The sequence below is a fragment of the Falco punctatus genome (genome assembly GCF_963210335.1).
Source record: "Falco punctatus genome assembly, chromosome: 7".
NCBI lineage: Eukaryota > Metazoa > Chordata > Aves > Falconiformes > Falconidae > Falco > Falco punctatus.
Window position 1 is genome coordinate 9,693,881 of NC_137587.1, and position 19,452 is coordinate 9,713,332.

At 50.7% G+C, this 19,452-nt stretch overlaps 1 protein-coding gene across 2 annotated transcripts in view; it reads right to left on the reverse strand.

Moving 5' to 3' along the window:
- The window catches only part of VSX2 (visual system homeobox 2), a 34,648-nt gene extending 24,863 nt beyond the window's left edge, over positions 1-9,785 (reverse strand). Inside the window, exon 1 of one of the 2 annotated variants that reach the window (XM_080395320.1) lies at positions 72-9,785. In XM_080395320.1, the coding sequence (XP_080251446.1) occupies positions 72-513 (442 nt within the window). In that variant the 5' untranslated portion in view covers positions 514-9,785. The remainder of the gene's footprint in view (positions 1-71) is intronic. The other variant, XM_080395321.1, reaches the window with a different exon arrangement.
- Positions 9,786-19,452: the final 9,667 nt, after the last annotated feature.

The following is a 19,452-nucleotide window of genomic DNA, read 5'->3' on the forward strand; positions in this document are numbered from 1 at the left end:
GCGGCTGCCGGGGGCTGCCGGCGGCGCTGGCGGGGCGCGGCGGGGTCCCCGGGGAGCGGGGACGTGCCTACCTGAGCTGGCCGTCTGGCTGCTGTCCAGCTGCCCGGGGGCCCGGGCCAGGGGCTGCAGGTGGACGCTCTGGGGGTCGGAGAGCACCTCTAGGAAGGTGGGCTGGGTGTAGAAGCCGGGGATGCCGCCGGCCCCCAGCAGCCCCATGCCCACGCCGCCCACCCCGGCGGGGCTGAGCACGGAGCGGGCCGCCAGCAGGTGCCCGGCGGGCAGCGAGTCCAGAGCGGCCCGAGGGTGCGACGGCGGCTCCTTGTTCAAGCCCAGGATCTCCTGGATGCCGAAGCCGGTGCAGCGGGGAGGGGTGGGCCCGGAGCTGGGCTTGGCCCCCGCCGCGGGGGGCGGCGGAGGCGGCGGCGGCGGGGCGGCAGGGGCGGCGGCCGCGCCGTCGGGCTTGGGCTTACCGGGCAGGCTGGGGGCCAGCGCCGCGCCCGCTTTGCCCGTCATGCTGCGGCCGGCGGTCCCTGGTGCCCGCTCCGGGAATGCCTGGGAGCCCCCGGCTCAGGCCCCTTTTATCCGCCCAGCCGGGAGCCCGAGCGGGGTCAGAGCGGCGCAGCCAATCACAGGGGCCAGCCGCGATTAGGGATGCCAAAAAGCCGGCACCGGCGGCGGCGGGGCCGCTGCTCGGCGGGCTGGGGCCGGTGCCCACCGCCGGGCTGGGGCCGCCACCGCCCCCGCGCCGGGAAGGGCCGCCCCGGCGGGGCAGGCCCCGGCCCCGCGTCGCCCCCGGCCGCGGCGGGAGGTGGGGTTCGGGGGGCTGGGGGCACCCGCGCCCTCATAAACACGGCTCCAGCCTGGCCGCGCACGGCGCGGGGCACCGGCCCCGGGGGAGGGATGCACAAAGCAGCCGCGTAGGGAAGCGCCGGCATCCCGGCCTTTTCGCTCATCCCGTCTTCCGAGATAAATACGTGGCCAGCAGGGAAATAAGGGCGCAGGGAGGAAACCTAAGGATTAAAGCCGAGCAAGCGTTCCTTGAAAATGTAGAGCTGGAAGCACCGTGTGCTGGAGAAACACCCGGCTTCACGCTGTCAGAGGTGGTGAAACAGTCGCTTGGCCTCGCCAGACACCCCTGCCCGTGGGTTTCTGGGCCACACGGTTCTTCATTAACCTTTCACCACCCCTGGGCAAGATGCCACACACCTCACACCTCGTCCCTGCCAGGCCTACCTCGACCAAAGACATGAAACGAAGAGGAAGCCTGAAGTACCCCCTGCTTTGCTCAGCCCGAGGCAGCAGCTCCACCACAGCATGTGCCTTGGGAGTGGTAAATAGTCCACAGCGTGGCCCCTGGAGTCTGCTCGTGGGAGCCACTTAGTCCATGGGACACCAAGCCTGGGCTGGGACTGCAGCTCCAGATCAGCCCCAAAAGCTGGTTTTCCACCTCAGCTCTGATGGGAAGCAGCTTCCCCAGTTCCTCCTCTTCTCAGCTTTGCAGACCTCTGGGGTGGTCCATCAGGCCAAACAGCTCCTGCCTTCCTGGTGGGGGGGGAGGCTCTCCTGGTCTCCGGAGGAGGCTCTGCAGTGAGGCTCTGCAGTGACCGGTGTGTGATGGCACAGCAAGGGCTGGGAATTGCCTCCCGGACTGGTGGGATCTGTCCAGGGTGGCCACAGGTGGTTTGGACTGCCCACAGGCCATGTCCTGCATACTTTGGTAATCCTGGTTTAGAGTCTTGGCCTGCCGAAGGGTTGGGACTGCTGCAGATGCTGAGTATCATGCCTTCCCTGAGCAAACCCCGGGCACCTGCACTGCAACGGCGGTGTTTCTGAGGCTGTCTCTGTCGGAGCTGGGAGGGAGTCATTGCACCGACTTGGTGATTCAGATATTCCTAGCCATGGCTGTAGAGCAACTCGTGTCTCCACAGAGATGGAAGTGGTTCATAAGAGGTGAATGAAGACTGACAGGGTGCTGCAGGGACCGGCTGGTCCCTGAGGGACAAGGAGCTGAGAGCCAAGTGTGATAATGCAGCCATCAGGGCAGGATGGCCCCAGCCAGGGCCCCATCCCACCATACCTGAGCAAAGCAAGCAGAGCAGTTTACAGACAAGTAGCCAGGCTCAGCTTCCAATCCAGATCACCAGACAACCCAGTGGGGATGAGGCAGATCCCAGTTCAAGCCAGGGAGTCAAGTCCCTGGGTGGGCATCCGGATGAGCGGGGTGCATGGCCAGGCACAGGCAGGGCTGCAATGTAGCTCAGGCAGGAGCCGGGGGGAAAGCCCCAGCTTAAATGCAGCTGCCAAGCAAAGAAGGGGGGAACCCCCTACTGAGGTTCCCTCGAGATCTCCCCTACCAACAGCCTGTATCAGTGAGCTGACCTTGAGCAGCTGGCTTCGCTCCTAGCAGGTAGGATGTTGCACTATGGGCCCTGTCAGATACGCCACAAGCCATCCTACCACCTCAGCTGTTGGTGTGTGTTGTGTCTTGCCTGCATTAGCTACTGCAGGGTTTGCTCTCTCTTCCACCCTCCTGGGGCTCCCCAGGAATGGTATGCAATTTCTTGCCCCAGCATTCGACCTGAAGTTACACAAGCCCTGCCTCAGCATGACCAGGTCTGTTAGGGCAAAATTTCAAGCTGCTGATAAATTATTCAAAACTTTATTGTGATTTTTCTAATTTTCATGTTCTCCAGGAACTGATTCAAATATCTCCAGAAACAGTTCCTCCGCATACATCTCCGATGCAGCACTGTGTTATCTGGGTTACATGGCCCCAAGCTGCAGTCTGCTGCAGAACCAAGACTACCAGGTCTGAAGTGCTTGGGAATGACGCAACTGCTTCTATTTGGTACCAGCTTCAGTGTGAGGAGGTGCACGCTGTGGCTGTGCCTACAGAACTGCCCAGGGCTCACACAGGGTGTAGAGGATGCAGAGGGGTGGCTTTCCAACCCAAGCCCATGTTCTCACCACCCTTTGTGCACCAGCCTTCCTCCCCTTCTTCCTTCAGACCTAGCTCTGCACCCCTACGCCAGGACAGGTTCAGGGCTGTGGGTTATCTGAGTGTGGTGACTTTTTCTAGCTCAAGTAGTACTGCCACAGAGCCCAACTTGGGCTTGTCAGCCTGAGGTCCACTCTACAGCATGCCACCTCTATCACTTTGTGCCACCTTGACTGGCATTCGAAGCAAGCACTGTAGGTGATACAACGTTAATGCTCTGAGCACTGCCAGGCTGTAAAGAATTAGACATAGGGTCTTGCTGATAGACACTGGAGTTTCTTGGTGTTTTCATTTCTTTGCTCCAAACACTTCATCACCTGCCCACTGGGGTGTCTTGCTGGATTTGAAGTGGAATGCCACCCAATGGTACCCTGCATACCCTCACCTCCATTTCTCCTAGGGGTGCTGGAGGGCCCTCCATTATCCTGACCATGCCCTCAAAGCTGTGAGGACAGCTCTGCCCCCCTTTGCCAAGCTCTTTGTGAGTCTCTGGTGGCTGTGCTGCAGAACTCAGTGTCTGGCTGCTTTTCAGTATGCCTTCACTTGTCTTCTTTGCCCACCTGCAAGCTTTTGTTATTAGGATACAGAGCTTATATTTCAATACCTCTGTGACGCATCTCTGGCAACATTTCCTCTCACGTTTTTCTGATCCATCTCATCCTTTGCTTTCTTCCATCATTCTGCTGCATTATCCTTGATGCTGAACTTTTCCACTTCTCTCATTTCTGTTTGCAAACCTGTCCTTCATGCAGAACACACGTATTGGGCTGACCTGGTCCTTCATCCAGTCTTGACTTTCTCCCAGCCTCCTTCTCTGCCCATGGACATCCTGAATCCCAGTAGAAGCAATGTTTGTCATCACACCCCCAGTCTACAAAGAAGTGTCACTTCTCCTCCATTTCTATCACACAAGTGTGTTGTGTATCATTTCTTTCAGCATCTGTATCAAAGCTGCCTTGCTCTTTGTCTAGAAAAACTTCAGCAGATTCACACCGGCAGGTCACAGACCTGATTCACCTGTGCTCTTCCATCCTCTCCACAATGGCTTTTTGGTCCTTCCAGCACAGCATCACTTGTCTCGGTCTCCTCTGCATGTTCTCCCAGTGGAAGTGGCCATACAGCTCTGCCCTATGTCCGTGGAGCTCCTGCCTGTCTCCTTTCAAATCCTGTATGGGAAAAAATACTTTGAAGTTTCTCCTGATACATTTTTATTTTAGCAGTGTCCTTTAACTTTGGGCACCACTTGTGATCTACTGAAGTCACAGGCACCGGAGATTTTTGTCTTATCCTTCTACCATATGTTGCACTGTAGATGGATATAAGACATGATAATGCTAACACGGCAAGAATACTGTCTTAATAAAAACAGCTAAGACACAAAGAGTGACTAGAGCTACCTACCCACAGATGCTGTAGATTCTCTCTGTCGCATACAGTCTTCAAATCAAGGCTGAAAGTCTTTTTAAGAGATGCTCTACAACTAATCCAGACGCTATTGTTCTGATGCAGGAATTATTTTGGTGAAGTTTTGTAGCCTATTTTATGTTGAAGTTCAAGCTAGAAGGTTGTAATGCTCCTTTCAGACCCTAAAATCTTGGAGTCTATGGAGTTCACGTTGTCTGTTAGATATGTTCTATCTAAAAAAATAAGCCTTCTGATGTCTATTCCAGTGTCCTGTTGAACATATCTCTTTACATGTCAGTACATCGATTTCTGCATAATCACTGGAGATATTGTCCATGATGACAAGGAGATTATGGCACCTGTCATGCCCATTGCTAAATGCCCTGGGCTGGCAGCTGCTGGCTCAGTTACTGCAGCTGAGAGCAGACCTCTCTCTCCGTTTCTGCCTGCTCTGAACAATCCTGGTAGTTTCAAGCTGCACCTCTTCACCCCTGGGTAAAATCCTTGTTCTGCTGCAGTCAGCAGTGCCTTGGTCACCGACGCTTGACAGAGCCAGGACTGCACTTTGTGTAGCCCTTCTGGCATTTTGCTTTTTTTCCATTATAACTCACCTTCACAGATGCATCTGTATTTCTCCTGTGGGTTGTCCCCTGTGCTTGAGCACCTCCGTTCATGCCATGTGCCAGCTGCTGGGGCTCAGCCACACCGCACCGGTGGCCATTGCTCTGTCCTGCAGTATTCCTGTGGCGAGCACAGGGTAACTCATGGGTCTGCTTGAGGGGTAAGGGCTGGATGCCAAGGCTTTCTGTTAGTTGAATATATCAGCTACTCCCAGTTACCTGTAAATCAGAGGGAAAATTTTTAACCCTTTGGGTCAATCTGGAGTGGGTACTGTATGTCAGTGCCCCATCACATCTGACCCCTCCTCCTCTCTCTGACAGCGGGCGGTGCTGGATGGGGCAACACCAGAGGTTTCTTGCCACTCTGTCCCATCCCCTAAAATAAAAGATAATACTATGCAATGAATAAATGTTTCTATCTCCTTTTGAAATAAGCTTTTTTTTTTTTAATTGTGATTTTTATACCAAGCTAGACCCATAGTGGAGAGATGCTTTTAACCATTCCAGAGCAACCAAGCTTATTTTTGTTCAACCAGTTTCAAGTGTTACTGGTGTCGGTTCGTTAGAAAGTAAAAACGTCACCACACATGGGCTATACCCAGGTACAAGCAAGCAGACTAAAATCTGTTCAGCAGAGATAATTTTCAAGCCAGCTAAAATGTGGCACAGGAAAGGGATGATGCTTGACCTGGCTATCCTAAATGAAGCTGCCATGAATGTATATAGAGATTCACTCGATCCACTGTGACTGTTGGCCACCTCATTAGCCATTTGATTTCATGCCACTTTTTCAGTGAGGTGTGCTGCTCAGTTCTAAATAATGATTTGGCACATAAGTACCATAGGTAAATTATACGCTGTGCCAAAGGATTTTCTCTAATGCATTTTCCTTTAACAATATCAAGTGTTCAAGTGTGCCCTTTTCTTGGTTTGTGAGAAAAAGGAAATTTGGGAATCAATTTCGTGTCCTTTCCACCATTAAGTGACAAAATAGTCTGCCTTGTTTAAAGAAAAGTATGTGTATGGGTTTGGGGACATCTAGTTTTGTTCCAGGGCATGGAGCCTTTAAGGAAAATAAATATATAGGAAAATATTACTGGATCCAGCTTCTGCCCATAGGTGAGCGTCCATACTGGGGAGAGTACACAAGATAAAGGCAAATATCTAAAGCAACTTTCTAGCCAGTCCATGGCCTGGGCTGTACCCCGCTCTACCTGTTCTGGGTACTGAGCTTCGAGACAGATCTGGACTAATTGGTGAGGGAGCAGAGAAAAATAATGAGACGTTCAGAAAGCACAGACTTCTTTGGTCTAGAGAGAAGATGACTGAGATACAATCATGTCTTCAAATACATTTAAAAAAGTAGCAGTGGTGAGCTTCCAAAATCGTCCACTATATCTACTGAGTATAGTAGATACAGTAGACAGTTATGGGATATAGCTTAGTCTGTAGCAAGACATTAGGAGAAACTCTCTAACAGTAAGGAGAATATTAGGACAGGGTGCTTATCCTCTCTAGGACAGGCTTTAGGATAGGATGCCTATCTTGGAGAAACTTCATTGGGGACATATAAGGACAGGTTACACAAACATCTTGAATGATTGGTTTGTGTATTGTGGATCCCACTTACAGCTGGGGAAAGGATCTACCAAGGTCCTTATGAGCTGTAATTGCTGTGTTTCTATGCATAAGAAGTCAAGATGCCAAGAACATCGCTTATTCCACTGCCATTCAGAAGACAGAAGCCTTCTACCAAGGATGAAGCCTAATGATCAAATTTGGGAAGATGAATGGCTTTTTTCCTATATGAAGTAAGCTTGTTTTCCAGACCCTAAGCATTAACTAAAGAAAAAATTATATTGCCTATAAAATTGCATCAATAATCTTAAAATTATGAAGTGAACATAAAATTATGCTGGGGAATCTAAGCAGCCTGAAGCTCCAGCACTGCAGAGAACTGCTCTTGTCCATGTCCCACATTGCTAATGGGAACAGTTTAAATTTCGCTCTCATTTTCTCACTTCAGAAACAAGTTTGTGTTTCATACTGGAAGGAGAAGTCTGAGCAGGTAAAGGCTTGTTCTTATGGATATACCAGATGTCTTTCATGAATTTGGTTGTGAGGGAACTCAGCATCTTCCCAGCTTTGGCAAATGTGCTGGGCTATAACTCACTGCAAACAGCACTTTGCCCGGGACCGTGCTGTGGGCTGGGTTTAACTGGTGGCTGCAGCACTGGGAAGAAGTCCCCCGGTGGGATGTTTCCTCCTGTTGCACCCACAAAGATGTTGGAGGTTCCAAAGCTGGGGATCCCAGACAATCTCAAAATGATCTAAGAAGGTGGTGGGACCAGCTGTGCCCTTCCTCACCTCACCTAGTGCCTGTGCGAGGAGGCAGGGTGCTGCAGCAGCTCCCCCCCACCCCACCCCCCCCAGCACCCAGCACCCAGCAGCAGCTGCTGTGCTGCCCTCACCCACATCCGTGCCCCCGCAACGGGTTCCTGTCCCCTCCTGCGGGTCCAGAGCACAGGTCATGCCTGTCCCATCCACAGGGTGAGAAGCCCCACAGAGCGGTGCAAGGGGCACTGTGGCCAGGACATTAGGTCTGCCCAGGCAGGGGACTTGGGAATGCAGGTGCCCCAGCAGCAGGGACAGGTTTGCTCTCTGTCTTGCCCCGCTCCTTTTATGCTGCTTGGGTAGCAGGGAGGGAGGGGAAACTCACAGCTTCTAGAGCTCTGCTCAGGGTTTCTGTGCTCAACATAACCACCCTGGGGGCAAGCAGGGTTTCCAGGTCCCAGAGGTGACTTTGCTCAGGGAGACCAGCTGGCTGAGCTCCTTGGGGATCCTCCCCCTCAACAGGCTTTTCCTGTAGATGGCCATCACTCAGGTCCCAGGCTGGGTACCCTGCAATGCCCACCGTCAGCTCAGGGTGACACTGGGAGCTGCTGTGCCATGTTAAGAAGTCCTGGAGCATAAAGGAATCCAGCATTCCAGCTGGAGATTGTGGGTGGAATAGAGACATCCCAGGTACATGGCATCAGATGGGGCAGGGATGCAGAGGCCAGAGGCAATTATCCAGAAGACCTGAGCTGGTGTAACCTCATCTATGCCTGGGTTTGGGGATGCAGGACGTGGGTAAAAACCACCTTGGGAGGTGCGGTCAGGAGCAAAACTTCTTCCTCACAGGTACTCAGCACCACATCCTGCCTTCCCCTGCATCCAGAGAGGCTGCGTAAGCCACTGTGTACCAAGAAGGACCAAGACCATCCAGCGGCCTCCTTACTCAGACCCCTTTTAGAAGGGATTTTAATTCGTGTAAATGAGTATTTTTAATTTGTTATACTGGCCTTTATCTCTATTACCATCTCATTTGCTTTTAAACCTAGTTTTGCCATCCTGACTGAATTCCATTTGATGCATTAGGAGTAATTCTCTTCCCAAAGGGTTAGACATTTTCTCTCCACATAAAAGTCGCTTATTTTGGATAAAGAGACGATTAGATTTATCTTTAATATTTTAATGGCAGCCAGGATTATTGGGTGGGCAGCCCCGGTTTCGGTTGTTGTTGGGGGATTAGACTCTAATAAACTCTTCAGATTGGGATTTTTTTTCTGTTTTGCACAAAGTACTTGTATTCATTTAAAAAAATTCACTTCTTTTTGAGTCATAAATTCCATTTGCTGTTTCCTATTAGTATTAAATCAAGTTGATTAAATTCATAGTGACTATTTGCACATATATCTTTTTAATTTTAACATCCACAACATAAAATCTTTAATGGTGCAATTTGAAATACCTGCAACGCACAGTGCTGTTGCTGTTTAAACAGATGGAAATGAGGATCCAGAGGGAGGGGGGAGGGAGAGAAGGGATGGAGAGATGGACAGACAGACGGATGTTGAGAAGGGGGTGAGCTGGCTACCCCCCTCACATGTAACGTTAAAGGTCGTGGGGTTTATAAGGAGATGGAATTTGGAAAAAGCGCCCTTCCTCCCCTCAAAAGCACCAACATCTCTGGAGCTTGCAGCCCCCCCAGGGCCACCAGGCCAGCTCGCCCCACAGCCCCCCCCGTGCCAGCGGCCAGGCAGCCCCTGGAAGGTGGCATTTGCTCGCAGCAGATGCTCGCAGGGCTGAGCGGGTGCGAAGCCAAAGAGCGGGCGCCCCTCGCCCCTCGGGGCTCTGCACCCTGCCTCGGCTGTCATGGATCCTAGTTTAGGCTAATCGGAAACTTGGTAATAGAATAAAATGTCAGCAAAGTAGAAATCAATAAGTGTTAATGCTCCAGGACTTTCACTGCTGGGCTCCCCTGTCGGGCTCCCCCCTCCCGCACCATCCTGTCCCTTTGATTTCAGTCCCTTCCCTAATCCCCACCTCATCAGCTCCGGGAAGGGCTGATCTGCAGCAGAAAATCCCTCATTCGGGGCAAAATCAGCTTAATTTGCAGCAATTTGTAGCAGGTCTTTGCTGGGATTTGAGTCTCAAAATTATCCCGCGGGTGGGGGCCGCAACCCCTTGCAATATGGGCAGCGATTTCCCCGCTCCTCTGCTGGCGCAGATTTGTCTGGGGAGTAATTACAGGCGGGGGCGCAGCCCGGAGCCCCCGGCCCGGCGCCCCCTCCGCCGCGGGGCCTGGCACCGGCCGAGCGGCCGAACACGCAGCCGCCCGGATTAGCAGCATTAGCGGCCAGCGCCGAGCAACAATTAATCATTTGCTGGTAAATACGAGCGGGAGCCCCCCCCGGCCGGCGGGAAGGGAGGGAGGGAGGGGAGGAGGGGAGGGGAGGGGAGGGGAGGGGACGGCCGCGGGAGGGGGCGGCCGCGGCCGCGGGAGGGGGCGGCCGCCCCGGCGTGCAATGGAGCAGTGCGGGCTGGGAAGGGACGGAGACACCCGGGGACCTTGTGGCCTCGGGACGGCAGATCAGAGCCGGCAACTTTCCTTCCGCTAATGCCGCTAATTACCGGCGGCAGCTCCGGCTTCGGCTGGGAGGGACCCCAGGTGCGGGGACCCCCGGTACCGGGTGCCGCCGGTAGGACCCCCCTCGCCCCCTGCAGGGCCGGGCGCCCGCAGCTCTGCCTGCGCCCCCGGGCGAGCGCCGTCCCGGGGCGGTGGTCCCCTTCCCGCAGCGGTGGTCCCTCGGCGAGCACCTGCTCGCAGCGGTGTATCCCGGGCGAGCATCTTCCCGGGGCGGTGGCCCTCTTCCCGTGGCGGTGACGCCCGGGCGAGCGCCGTCCCGGGGCGATGGTCCCCTTCCCGCAGCGGTGGTCCCTCGGCGAGCACCTGCCCGCAGCGGTGGTCCCCGGGCGAGCATCTTCCCGAGGCGGTGGCCCCCTTTCCGTGGCGGTGACCCCCGGGCGAGGCCCGGTGCAGCCGGCCCGGCTCCCAGCTCCCGGCTCCTGGCTGCCGCGCTGCCGCCTGGCACGGAGGGGTGCAGGTGCCCAAATCCACCATCCCGGTGGTCCCGGCGGTGGGTGCCCAGGGGCCGCTGCTGGGGAGCGCACCGCGTTTTCCTGGAGCGGGAGACATAAAGCGGTGCGGAGGTGGCTGTTGTCAGGGTGCATTTAGGTGTTGGGTTAGGGCTTTGCTTGGCAACCCATGACTTCCTTGGTAAAAAATTAGCTTGAGGTGAAATTGCAATTACACGCGTAAAATTAATTAAAAGCTAATTAGTGGTTCTGAAAAATTCAGCGGGGCATCGTCCACTGGCAGAGAAGTTTTGAAGATAGGTTGCCCAGGGATGGGTTCTTGGTCCGTACTGTGTAATATCTTTGTGACGACTTGGAAGAAAATATGAAATCAATGCTGGTAATGATTTCTGCTTGACATAAAAATTGGTGGAGTGATAAACAATGATGGGAGTAGGTCAGTTATACCAAGCAATCTGGATCGCTTGGCAGGCTCTGCTCATTTGAACAATATGTGATTTTAATATAGCCAAATGCAAGATCATATATCTCAGAACAGAAAATGAAGGTCACAGGATGCTGTCATGGGAAGCAGGGGCTCTGAGGAGGATGGAGGAGGTGTGACAGATAATAAAAACTAAACGTGGATTTTTTGGTGTAATCTGCTTTTATTGGAGCTATGCGATTTTCAGATGCATGGGCAAGAAAATATTCCCTAGCAGGATGAGGGTGGTCTTGACATCCCGAGACCATAACAGATTTATGTTGTGTCCACTTCTGGTGCCTACATTTACGAAAATAACACCAAAGAACTGGAAACTATTTGGACAGGAGCTTCAGGGACAACACCTGTGAGCTGGAAAACCTGCCGTACAGTGCGAATGCAGCAGCTCAATCTCTTTGGCTCATTAGGGAGAAAATTGGGAGGTGGCTTGGTCACCCCCTGTAGTTGGGAGAAACACTTTTGGAGGGTGGAAGGCCCTTTAATTTATTAGGCAAAGGCATAACAGGATTCAGCACCAGAAGGTCAAGCTAACAAATTCATAATTAAATTAATTAATTTAATTGAATATAAGTATTAATATAAGGCCTGGATTTTTCACAGTGAGGATAATTAGTAAAGTAGGTGAGACATTTTTAAAAGAGCTTCTCGTAAAAAAGCTGTTTTGATGGGAATGTTTGGAAAAACATTTCCGAACATCAGAAAAACAGATAGCTGCTTACAGAAATTCCTACAGCAATATATTTTGAAACAGTTTGTTTTACCAAATTGTTCTGAAATGTATTTTCTCATGTTAATTTATGCGTTTTCATTTTATATTATTGTGCTATTATCACATTATATCATGAAAAATCGTTGAAATCTATTTTCATTTTAATTTTCAAACTGTTAAGTACATTTGCTACATAGTACTGAGTGAATGCTAAATTGATGGAAAATTCTTTCATTATAACACAGCAGAGAATCTTCATGCTGCCAGAAGCGTGAAATATTTCATGTGCCATGAAGTTTCTGATGACCTTAATGATTTTAAAACACAAAATGGGATTCACTATCTCGGTTATCAGTCCTAGGGTGGTGCCAGCAATAGGTGTGTGCACGCTGCAGGCAGCACTTGCTGACGGCTGTTGCTGATGACCTGGAAGACTAGGAGGAAAAAAAAATGAAACGAAGTTACAAACCAGCATTTTAAAACGATAATGTTAACCCTCCATAGAAAGGAAATACTTTTAAATGCTAGAATTTCTCACAGTGTGAGAAAACCCGATTTACAGCCACCTCTAATACTCCAGTGTTAACACTGTTTACCTGAGGAATGGTCTTTCCCACTTAGACCTTCTGAAATAGGTGATGGAGCATTGGCAAAGCCTTGACACAGGTCGGACTCGGTGATTAATGAGTATGTCTACACCGAACATGGTTTTTGGACCCAGAGCATGCTCCAGATGCGAAGGTCCCAATCGCCTCCGTTGCTGTGCTTTGTGTTGCGCAGAGGTCACAGGAGACACAACCTGGGGTCCTCGCGGATGAAATGTGATGGGAAGATGATGTGATACGAGCACCCCTTCCAACACACTCCAGCTTCTAGCGGGTCCTCAGGCCATGGCACCAGAGAAGAGCTAATCTGAAGAAATCGCCCCAAACATCTACAGTGGAGGTGCCAAGTCTTCAGCACCCACTGTCATTAGTGCCTCCTGGCCTCCCCTAATGAATTAATAACCTGCAGGGCAGGCAGAGCCACGAAATGTCTCACCAAAGCCACGGAGCCCACAGAGAACCCGGTCATGGGGAATCAGGGTGGAGGGAGGGAGTCAAAAGATCCCTCATTTGGGCAAACCCTGGAGGGTGGTAACAGGTGATATCCCCGAAACAGGGCTGCGTGGAGGGAGGCTCACCGTGAGCCGGTGGTAGCCTTGCTCCTACGGCGGGGAGGAAGGCTGTGCTCTTGCTGCCCAGGTGTCTAGCAGCAGGTGTCGCTTACGCCGCTTTGGTTTGAATCACTGGGGTGTCATCAGCCCGTCAGCTTCCCCCTTGGTGATCCAAAGGACTGAGATGGCAAAACAAGCCCGGGGTGCCCTTGTGTTTCCTCAGACTCAGTATCAGCAGCGGGGATATCTCATGTCTATCCCAAATTTGGATTACTGGGGATAGGTCCATGGTTTATGAATGCTCACAGGTGTCTTTCTCATCTTATATCCTTGCATAATATCTTCCAACATCTATCTCACTTTATTGGAAAATGTGTCCCGTTCTGTGGGAAAATAGCCTTTATTTAGCAATGCATCTCCGCCTTCATCCTTGTGTGGAGCTGAGCAGCCCACCTCCAGGTCAGCATGGACTGCTGAAATGCTGCAGTCTCACTCCCCAGGCATTTTACAACCCAACCTGGAAGACTTAAAAGAGCATTTTGGCAGTCTGGGATGGGGGAAGCCTCTGTCAGTGCTGCTGCTCCGGAGCGGTGGAGTGCGGGCAAAGCTGGCTCACAGCCACCCACCAGCGGCTGGGCTGGCAGAGGTGGAGCCCAGGGGAACGAGCCAGGACACAGGCATGTCTGTTAGATGGGACTGGGCTAAGGAGACAAGGCAGTACTTTGAGCTGAACTGGGGTGTTTGGGGGCCCTGGCAGGAAAGCGGTGCTTGCTCCTCAGGGCTAAGGCTGGGCGAAGCCGATGGTGCAGGATGGTGCCACTGTCTCTCCCAGGCAGCATGCAGGACGGTCAGCTGGAGAAGGTCCTGCACATGGGGTGGCCTGGAGAAGTCACCTGGCTTCGATGTGCTGAAATCCACTGTCTTCTCACAAAGGGTGGGGCTGGACTGCAATGCTCCTGATCCCTTTGTCCTCAGACTCCTAACAAAACCTACACTGAAAAGTAAAGTTAAACGTTGCTCAGGACACTGCAGTATGTTCTTAGATCTGTTGTAAATGAACATCCCTTCCCTTCAAACCTCCATAACAACCATCAGCAAAACCAGCTTCAAACTGAGGTTCCTCCAGAGGTTAATAACCATTAGAAAAGAAGATACCAAACCCCTGATGGAAACAATGCAAGAAAAAGCAGAATGAAAAGGCAACATGTGTTAAGGGTTTGATTATGCTTCCACTTCACACATTCCTAACATAAATCTAAACCTGGGAAAATTAACGGTGGAGAAACATTTCAGTAATCCCTTTAACTTTGAATCTCTGCAACAGAAATGCCAAGGTGCATAAGGCTTTCATGTGGGCTTCAGAGGTGGATTTATAAAACAGAACAAAACACTTTTTTCAAAACATAAAGCATTAATATACCTTCAGTAACTATGGCTAGTCTTGCATTAACCTAAGGGGCAGATTTGCTACCTCTTCTCATATTGCCATATTGAATAATACTCATAGAAGCCAATAGAACTACTTGCGAGAAAAATATTACTCAAAAAGGTAAGACTATCAAAGCCAAATCATATGTAAATAATATCCTTCAAAGTCTGCTGAACATGTCTTCTAGCCACAGAACGCTAATATTTTAATTATCAAAATATAAAAATGCTCACTGCAAAAGCCCAAGAGTCCAAAGTTTTTTAATTAAGTCCATGAAAAATAAGTATATTAGGTTGGAAATTATGGAAGGCTTTAAATAATGTATTAGGTTTCTTTTTTTGAGCATGAGAATGGCTCCAGCTGGTGTTGTCAAACACTTTGCAGCATTGGTGGTGGAAACAGTTTTTAATAAAAGTTGAAATTTTCTTGTAATTTCTTGATTCTTAGAGGTCTTCATGGAAACCACAAATACAGCGAGGTGCAAGGCAACGTTGTCAAATTTGGCAACAGCATAGAAGTTGCAATTAATTAATTATTTTTCTTGCAGTGACCTGTAAAGGACACAATACCTCAACAAGGTCTTCATCGGCTTCCTTCGGAACTGACAGTCCATCCTGGAGTTACCAACTAAACAGGGAATAAATAGATACCCTGTGCTTCCAGCACTTATACAAACTAGCTCACCAGAATAAACCTTTGCAGATGTTTTTGAACGGCAGGGTGGGCTTTCCATGAGAAAAACACGATCGTTGATCCAGACTGAATGTTGTTACTGGAATTACAAAGTATATCTTCACATTTACATTTGCGTTAATGAAAGGGGATGAATGACAGGGTAATCAAACCTTTACACATTTCATAGTAATTAATTTCTATTACTTTTTAAACAGTTGAGGTTTTTTGATGCTAACATTCTTGAAGCTTATTTTGTGAAACATTTGCTGGTTGTTGGCGCAGCTGTAGCATTACCTAATTCTAACATTAAATTCCTCTATGTCCTTTCTATTTTAAAGAAATACAAGGTGTATTAAAGGTGCATAATACCCTCACAGTTAAGCTGAGGAAGCGTGGATTAGGTGAGTGGGCAGTGAGGTGGGCTGAGAGCTGGCTGGCTGGCGGAGCTCAGGGGGCTGTGGCCAGTGACGCAGATTCCGGCTGGAGGCCTGTAGCTAGTGGGTGCCCCAGGGGTCAGTGATGGGTCCAGTCTCATTCAACTCACTCACCAGTGGCCTGGAGGAAGGGGCAGGGGGTGCCCTCAGCCAGTTTGCTGATGATGCAGAACTGGGAGGAGCGGCTGGTACCCCAGAGGCTGCGCTGCCATTCAGCGAGACCTGGGCAGGCTGGAGAGCTGGGCGGAGAGGGACCTGATGGAGTTCAGCAGAGGCCAGTGCAGGGTCCTGCCCCTGGGGAGGGACAGCCCCGTGCACCAGTACGGGCTGGGGGGGACCTGCTGGGGGGCAGCTCTGCGGAGAAGGACCTGGGAGCTCTGGTGGGCAGGCAAGTTGCCCACGAGCCAGCAGTGTGCCCTGGTGGCCAAGAAGGCCAGTGGGACCCTGGGGGGCATTAGGAGGACAGTGGCCAGCAGGTCGAGGGAGGTGATCCTGCCCCTCTGCTCTGCCCTGGGGAGGTGCGTCTGGAGTGCTGGGCCCAGTGCTGGGCTCCCCAGTTCGACAGGGACAGAGAAGTACTGGAGGGGGTCCAGTGGAGGGCTATGAAGATGCTGGGGGGCCCGGAACACCTCCCTAATGAGGAAAGGCTGAGAGAGCTGGGGCTGTACAGCCTGGAGAAGATGGAGAGGGGATCTTGTCAATGCCTACAAATTCCTTAAGGGCGAGTGCCAAGAGGATGGGACCAGGCTCTTTTCAGTGCCCAGTGACAGGACAAGGGGCAGTGAGCACAAACTGCAACTGTGGAGGTGTAGAGGAATGAAGGTGGGTAGATTGACATTGTTGATATACAGCTGTGGCCTGGCTTTAACGGCAGTGGGTTAATTAACATGGATGATGTGCAGCTGTAGCTTGTTCCCACAAAATGGTTAAATAACACTAAGGAGGATGAGGGGACCTGGATGAAGGGCATCCTGGAGGAAGCAAAAAGAAGGAGTGTGGTGTGACCTCTGGAAGTTGGAGAAGTAATATGGACAGTGGAGAGTAACCTGTAGTGGCAGCAGCTGGACTTATGGACAGTAGAATCTGACCCAATAGTAAAGCCTTGTTGCAGCTTGCTAGTTTGTCTGCACGGTGACAAGGAGGTTCTATCTGAATATGAGGAAAAACTTCTTTGAGGGTGGCTGAGCCCTGGGACAGGCTGCCCAGAGAGGCTGTGGGGTCTCCTTCTCTGGAGACATTCAAAGCCCACCTGGACACGTCTCTGTGCAGCCCGCTCTGGGTGCACCTGCTTTAGCAGGGGGCTGGGCTAGATGATCTCCAGAGGTGCCTTCTGACCATGCCCATTCCATGATCCTGTGATTCTGGAAAGGGTAAAATAACTGCCAACTGCCACCACAATATCATCAGTGACCTCAGCAAAATGGTCTGCAGCCCATTAAAGCGTATGTTATGTTTTCTGTTTGGGCTTTAGACCTTCAGTCTCTCTGATCTCTGTTCCTCCTTGGTGGAGCCAACCAGGGTTATGCTCTCCAGCTGCAGAGTGCCAGGCTGGGCACCTCAAAATGCAGCAGCTCCTGTAAAGCTGGCAGTGTAGCCTTCACCTGAGCTGAGGAAGGCTGTAGTAATTACAAAGGCAGCATACCATTAAAAGAATCTCCTCCTTAAAGTTTTTGTGGACTAAGCAGTGTAGAAGATAACAAAAGCACCAACATAAAAGTTGTTATTTATATGAAATTCTTTGTACTGAATTGCATTCATAGGATGCTCAGATGCTGTGGTAATGAATGCAGCATAGAAGTCTAGATTAGATACTTCAAATAGATGTTTGTGAATAATATTATATACAAATACTTCCATGCATAACACTGCTGCGCCTGAAATTTTTGGAGCCTGAGCCATGCTTGGTCCTTCTCCCCTCCCTGTTAACTTGGACTTCTCTGCAGCAAAGCCAAGAGCCCAGCCTCAAATTGCTGTGCAGGTGTTGAGCCTGATCTGATCTCACCAATATCAATGACACAGGATAAACCTTAGAACAACCGGAGGTTGGGAATGTGGATTTAAACTGATGCTGGAGGAACACAGGAGCTGGCTCAGTTGACTTTCCAAACGCTGCAGTTGTCCCTGAGAGATGCAGAAGCCATTTATGGGCTAGTTTTGTGGGAAGGGATATGGACTGCAGATGGCTTAGTGCTTAGAAGAGGGAAAGGTGGACCGGCTGCTGTGAGCCCTTAAGGGTTACATCTGAAGGGGGAGTAGAGCTTTTAACTCAGAAACAGCTTGTCAGGGAAGAGAGCATTCACACAGTAAGCCAAGCCAGGGAAGGTTTTAAATATCTGATACCTTAGTACAGTTAGATGGGTCTATGACGGTGAATATGTTTGGGTTTTCAGCTTCATTTTTCTTGTAAAAGAGTATTTGTCTAAGCCATATCCCTAATCATCACCACCCACATCTGACAAGCTCCATGTTGAACTAGGGAGTAAATCTGACTTAGGGTGTTAACTGATAATTTCCAAATCATGCTATGAAATTACCTGAAATAAACAGCCCACCCCAGCTCGGCAGTGAACATCAGCAGATCATTTCTTTTCCTTGTTCTAATTTACAAGAGGAGTGAAAATGGACTAATGGTAGTTTTTAGTTATTCAGCTTCACGACGTTGCAAATCACAGCGAGCGATGGAGGTTTGCACCAGGAGTCCCAGATGACACAGGTGGGTGACAGCTGGGAGGGAGGAGGGGAGCTCTGTTAGGAAAGGTGGGGGGCCCCACAGAGCATTCAGGTAGCAGGTTGCTGTGTTTTTCTTTCCCATTTTTTCTGCCTCCAATACCTAGACAAGCGCTGCACTCTTTCAGCCAGGCTTTGGGGTATTGCAGCTGTGTGCTTGGGAGAGGAGAAAATATCACCAAAAAAAAAAATCTGTTACAAGTTTCCTGGAAATGTCTAGGCACCCTTTGCTGGGGAGAGACACCATGGGGGCACAGGGACTTGCTGCTGATTTTTCCTGCTGCAAGAGGAGAAGCCAGAGCCTCTGTGCTGCTTATGATTTTATTACATCCAGCACAACATGGAAATCGCTCTGCCTGACTCCAAAAGACACAAGGAGGGAGACCTGAAAAAGACTGGCTTAGGAACCCAGAGAAAAGGCGATGATTCCAGAAACGTTTAACAGAAAAGTGAGAGTATAAAGACACCATCGTTAACATGGCTGGAAAGACAGGACGTTAATGCAGCTGAAAGCTCTCGCTGGTCAGACCTGCCAGGACATCCCCAGCTATGCGGGTGCATCAGCAGCCAGAGGGGCTTGGACTCTGTTGACGTAGGCACGTATAATCAGGAGGAGAAAGTGGAGAGAAGGCGCAGGATGGATGGAGACCAAGAAACAAGAAAGAAAGAAGAGAGAGGGGGGAGAGAGAGGAAAGAAAGGGCAGAGAGAAAAGGGAAAAGGAGAAAGAGAGAAAAGGGGGAGGGGGGAGAAGGGAAATGGGGAAGGCGAGCAAGCAAGACTGTATTTCTATAATTACTGTGGATTGGCTCGGATTAAGGGCAACTAGCTATCTCTTGGTTTTTCCTTTTTATATAACAACTAATCTCCTTCTAATCAGTTATTATTAAATTATATTCCATTTTTAATTCATTCACAGATCATTGGTGGCACAATTCGGACATCTGGACAGATAATTGAATAGGGATAATTTATGTAAATGAGGAACAGTTGTGTACAGAAGTGGGGGAGGGGAGATTTCGGCTCCTGAGGCTGGTGACCTAATGAGGAGTCTCCAAAAGCTGCCCTTGCTCCCTGGGAGGACTCAGGTGCGAGGGGAGATGCCGGGGATATTTGGGTATTGTGTGCTGGATATTAACACACATACAAGAGGCCATCAAGCCCAAGCTGTCTCACTTGACCCGAGGGACCAACCTGTATTGAACATCATTTCTCCCAAGGCTGAAGACACTGGCCAAATCAGCATCTGAGGACACCCCTTGCCTCCCAGGAAGAGGTTGTTTCTAACCCAGACCTTTTCACCACCCTATTTTCCAGGGTGATGCCCCAGCTCTGCACTGACCCATCCATGGGGCTGGGGCAGCAGCGCAGGAGCTATCCCATCTCAGTTATCCCAG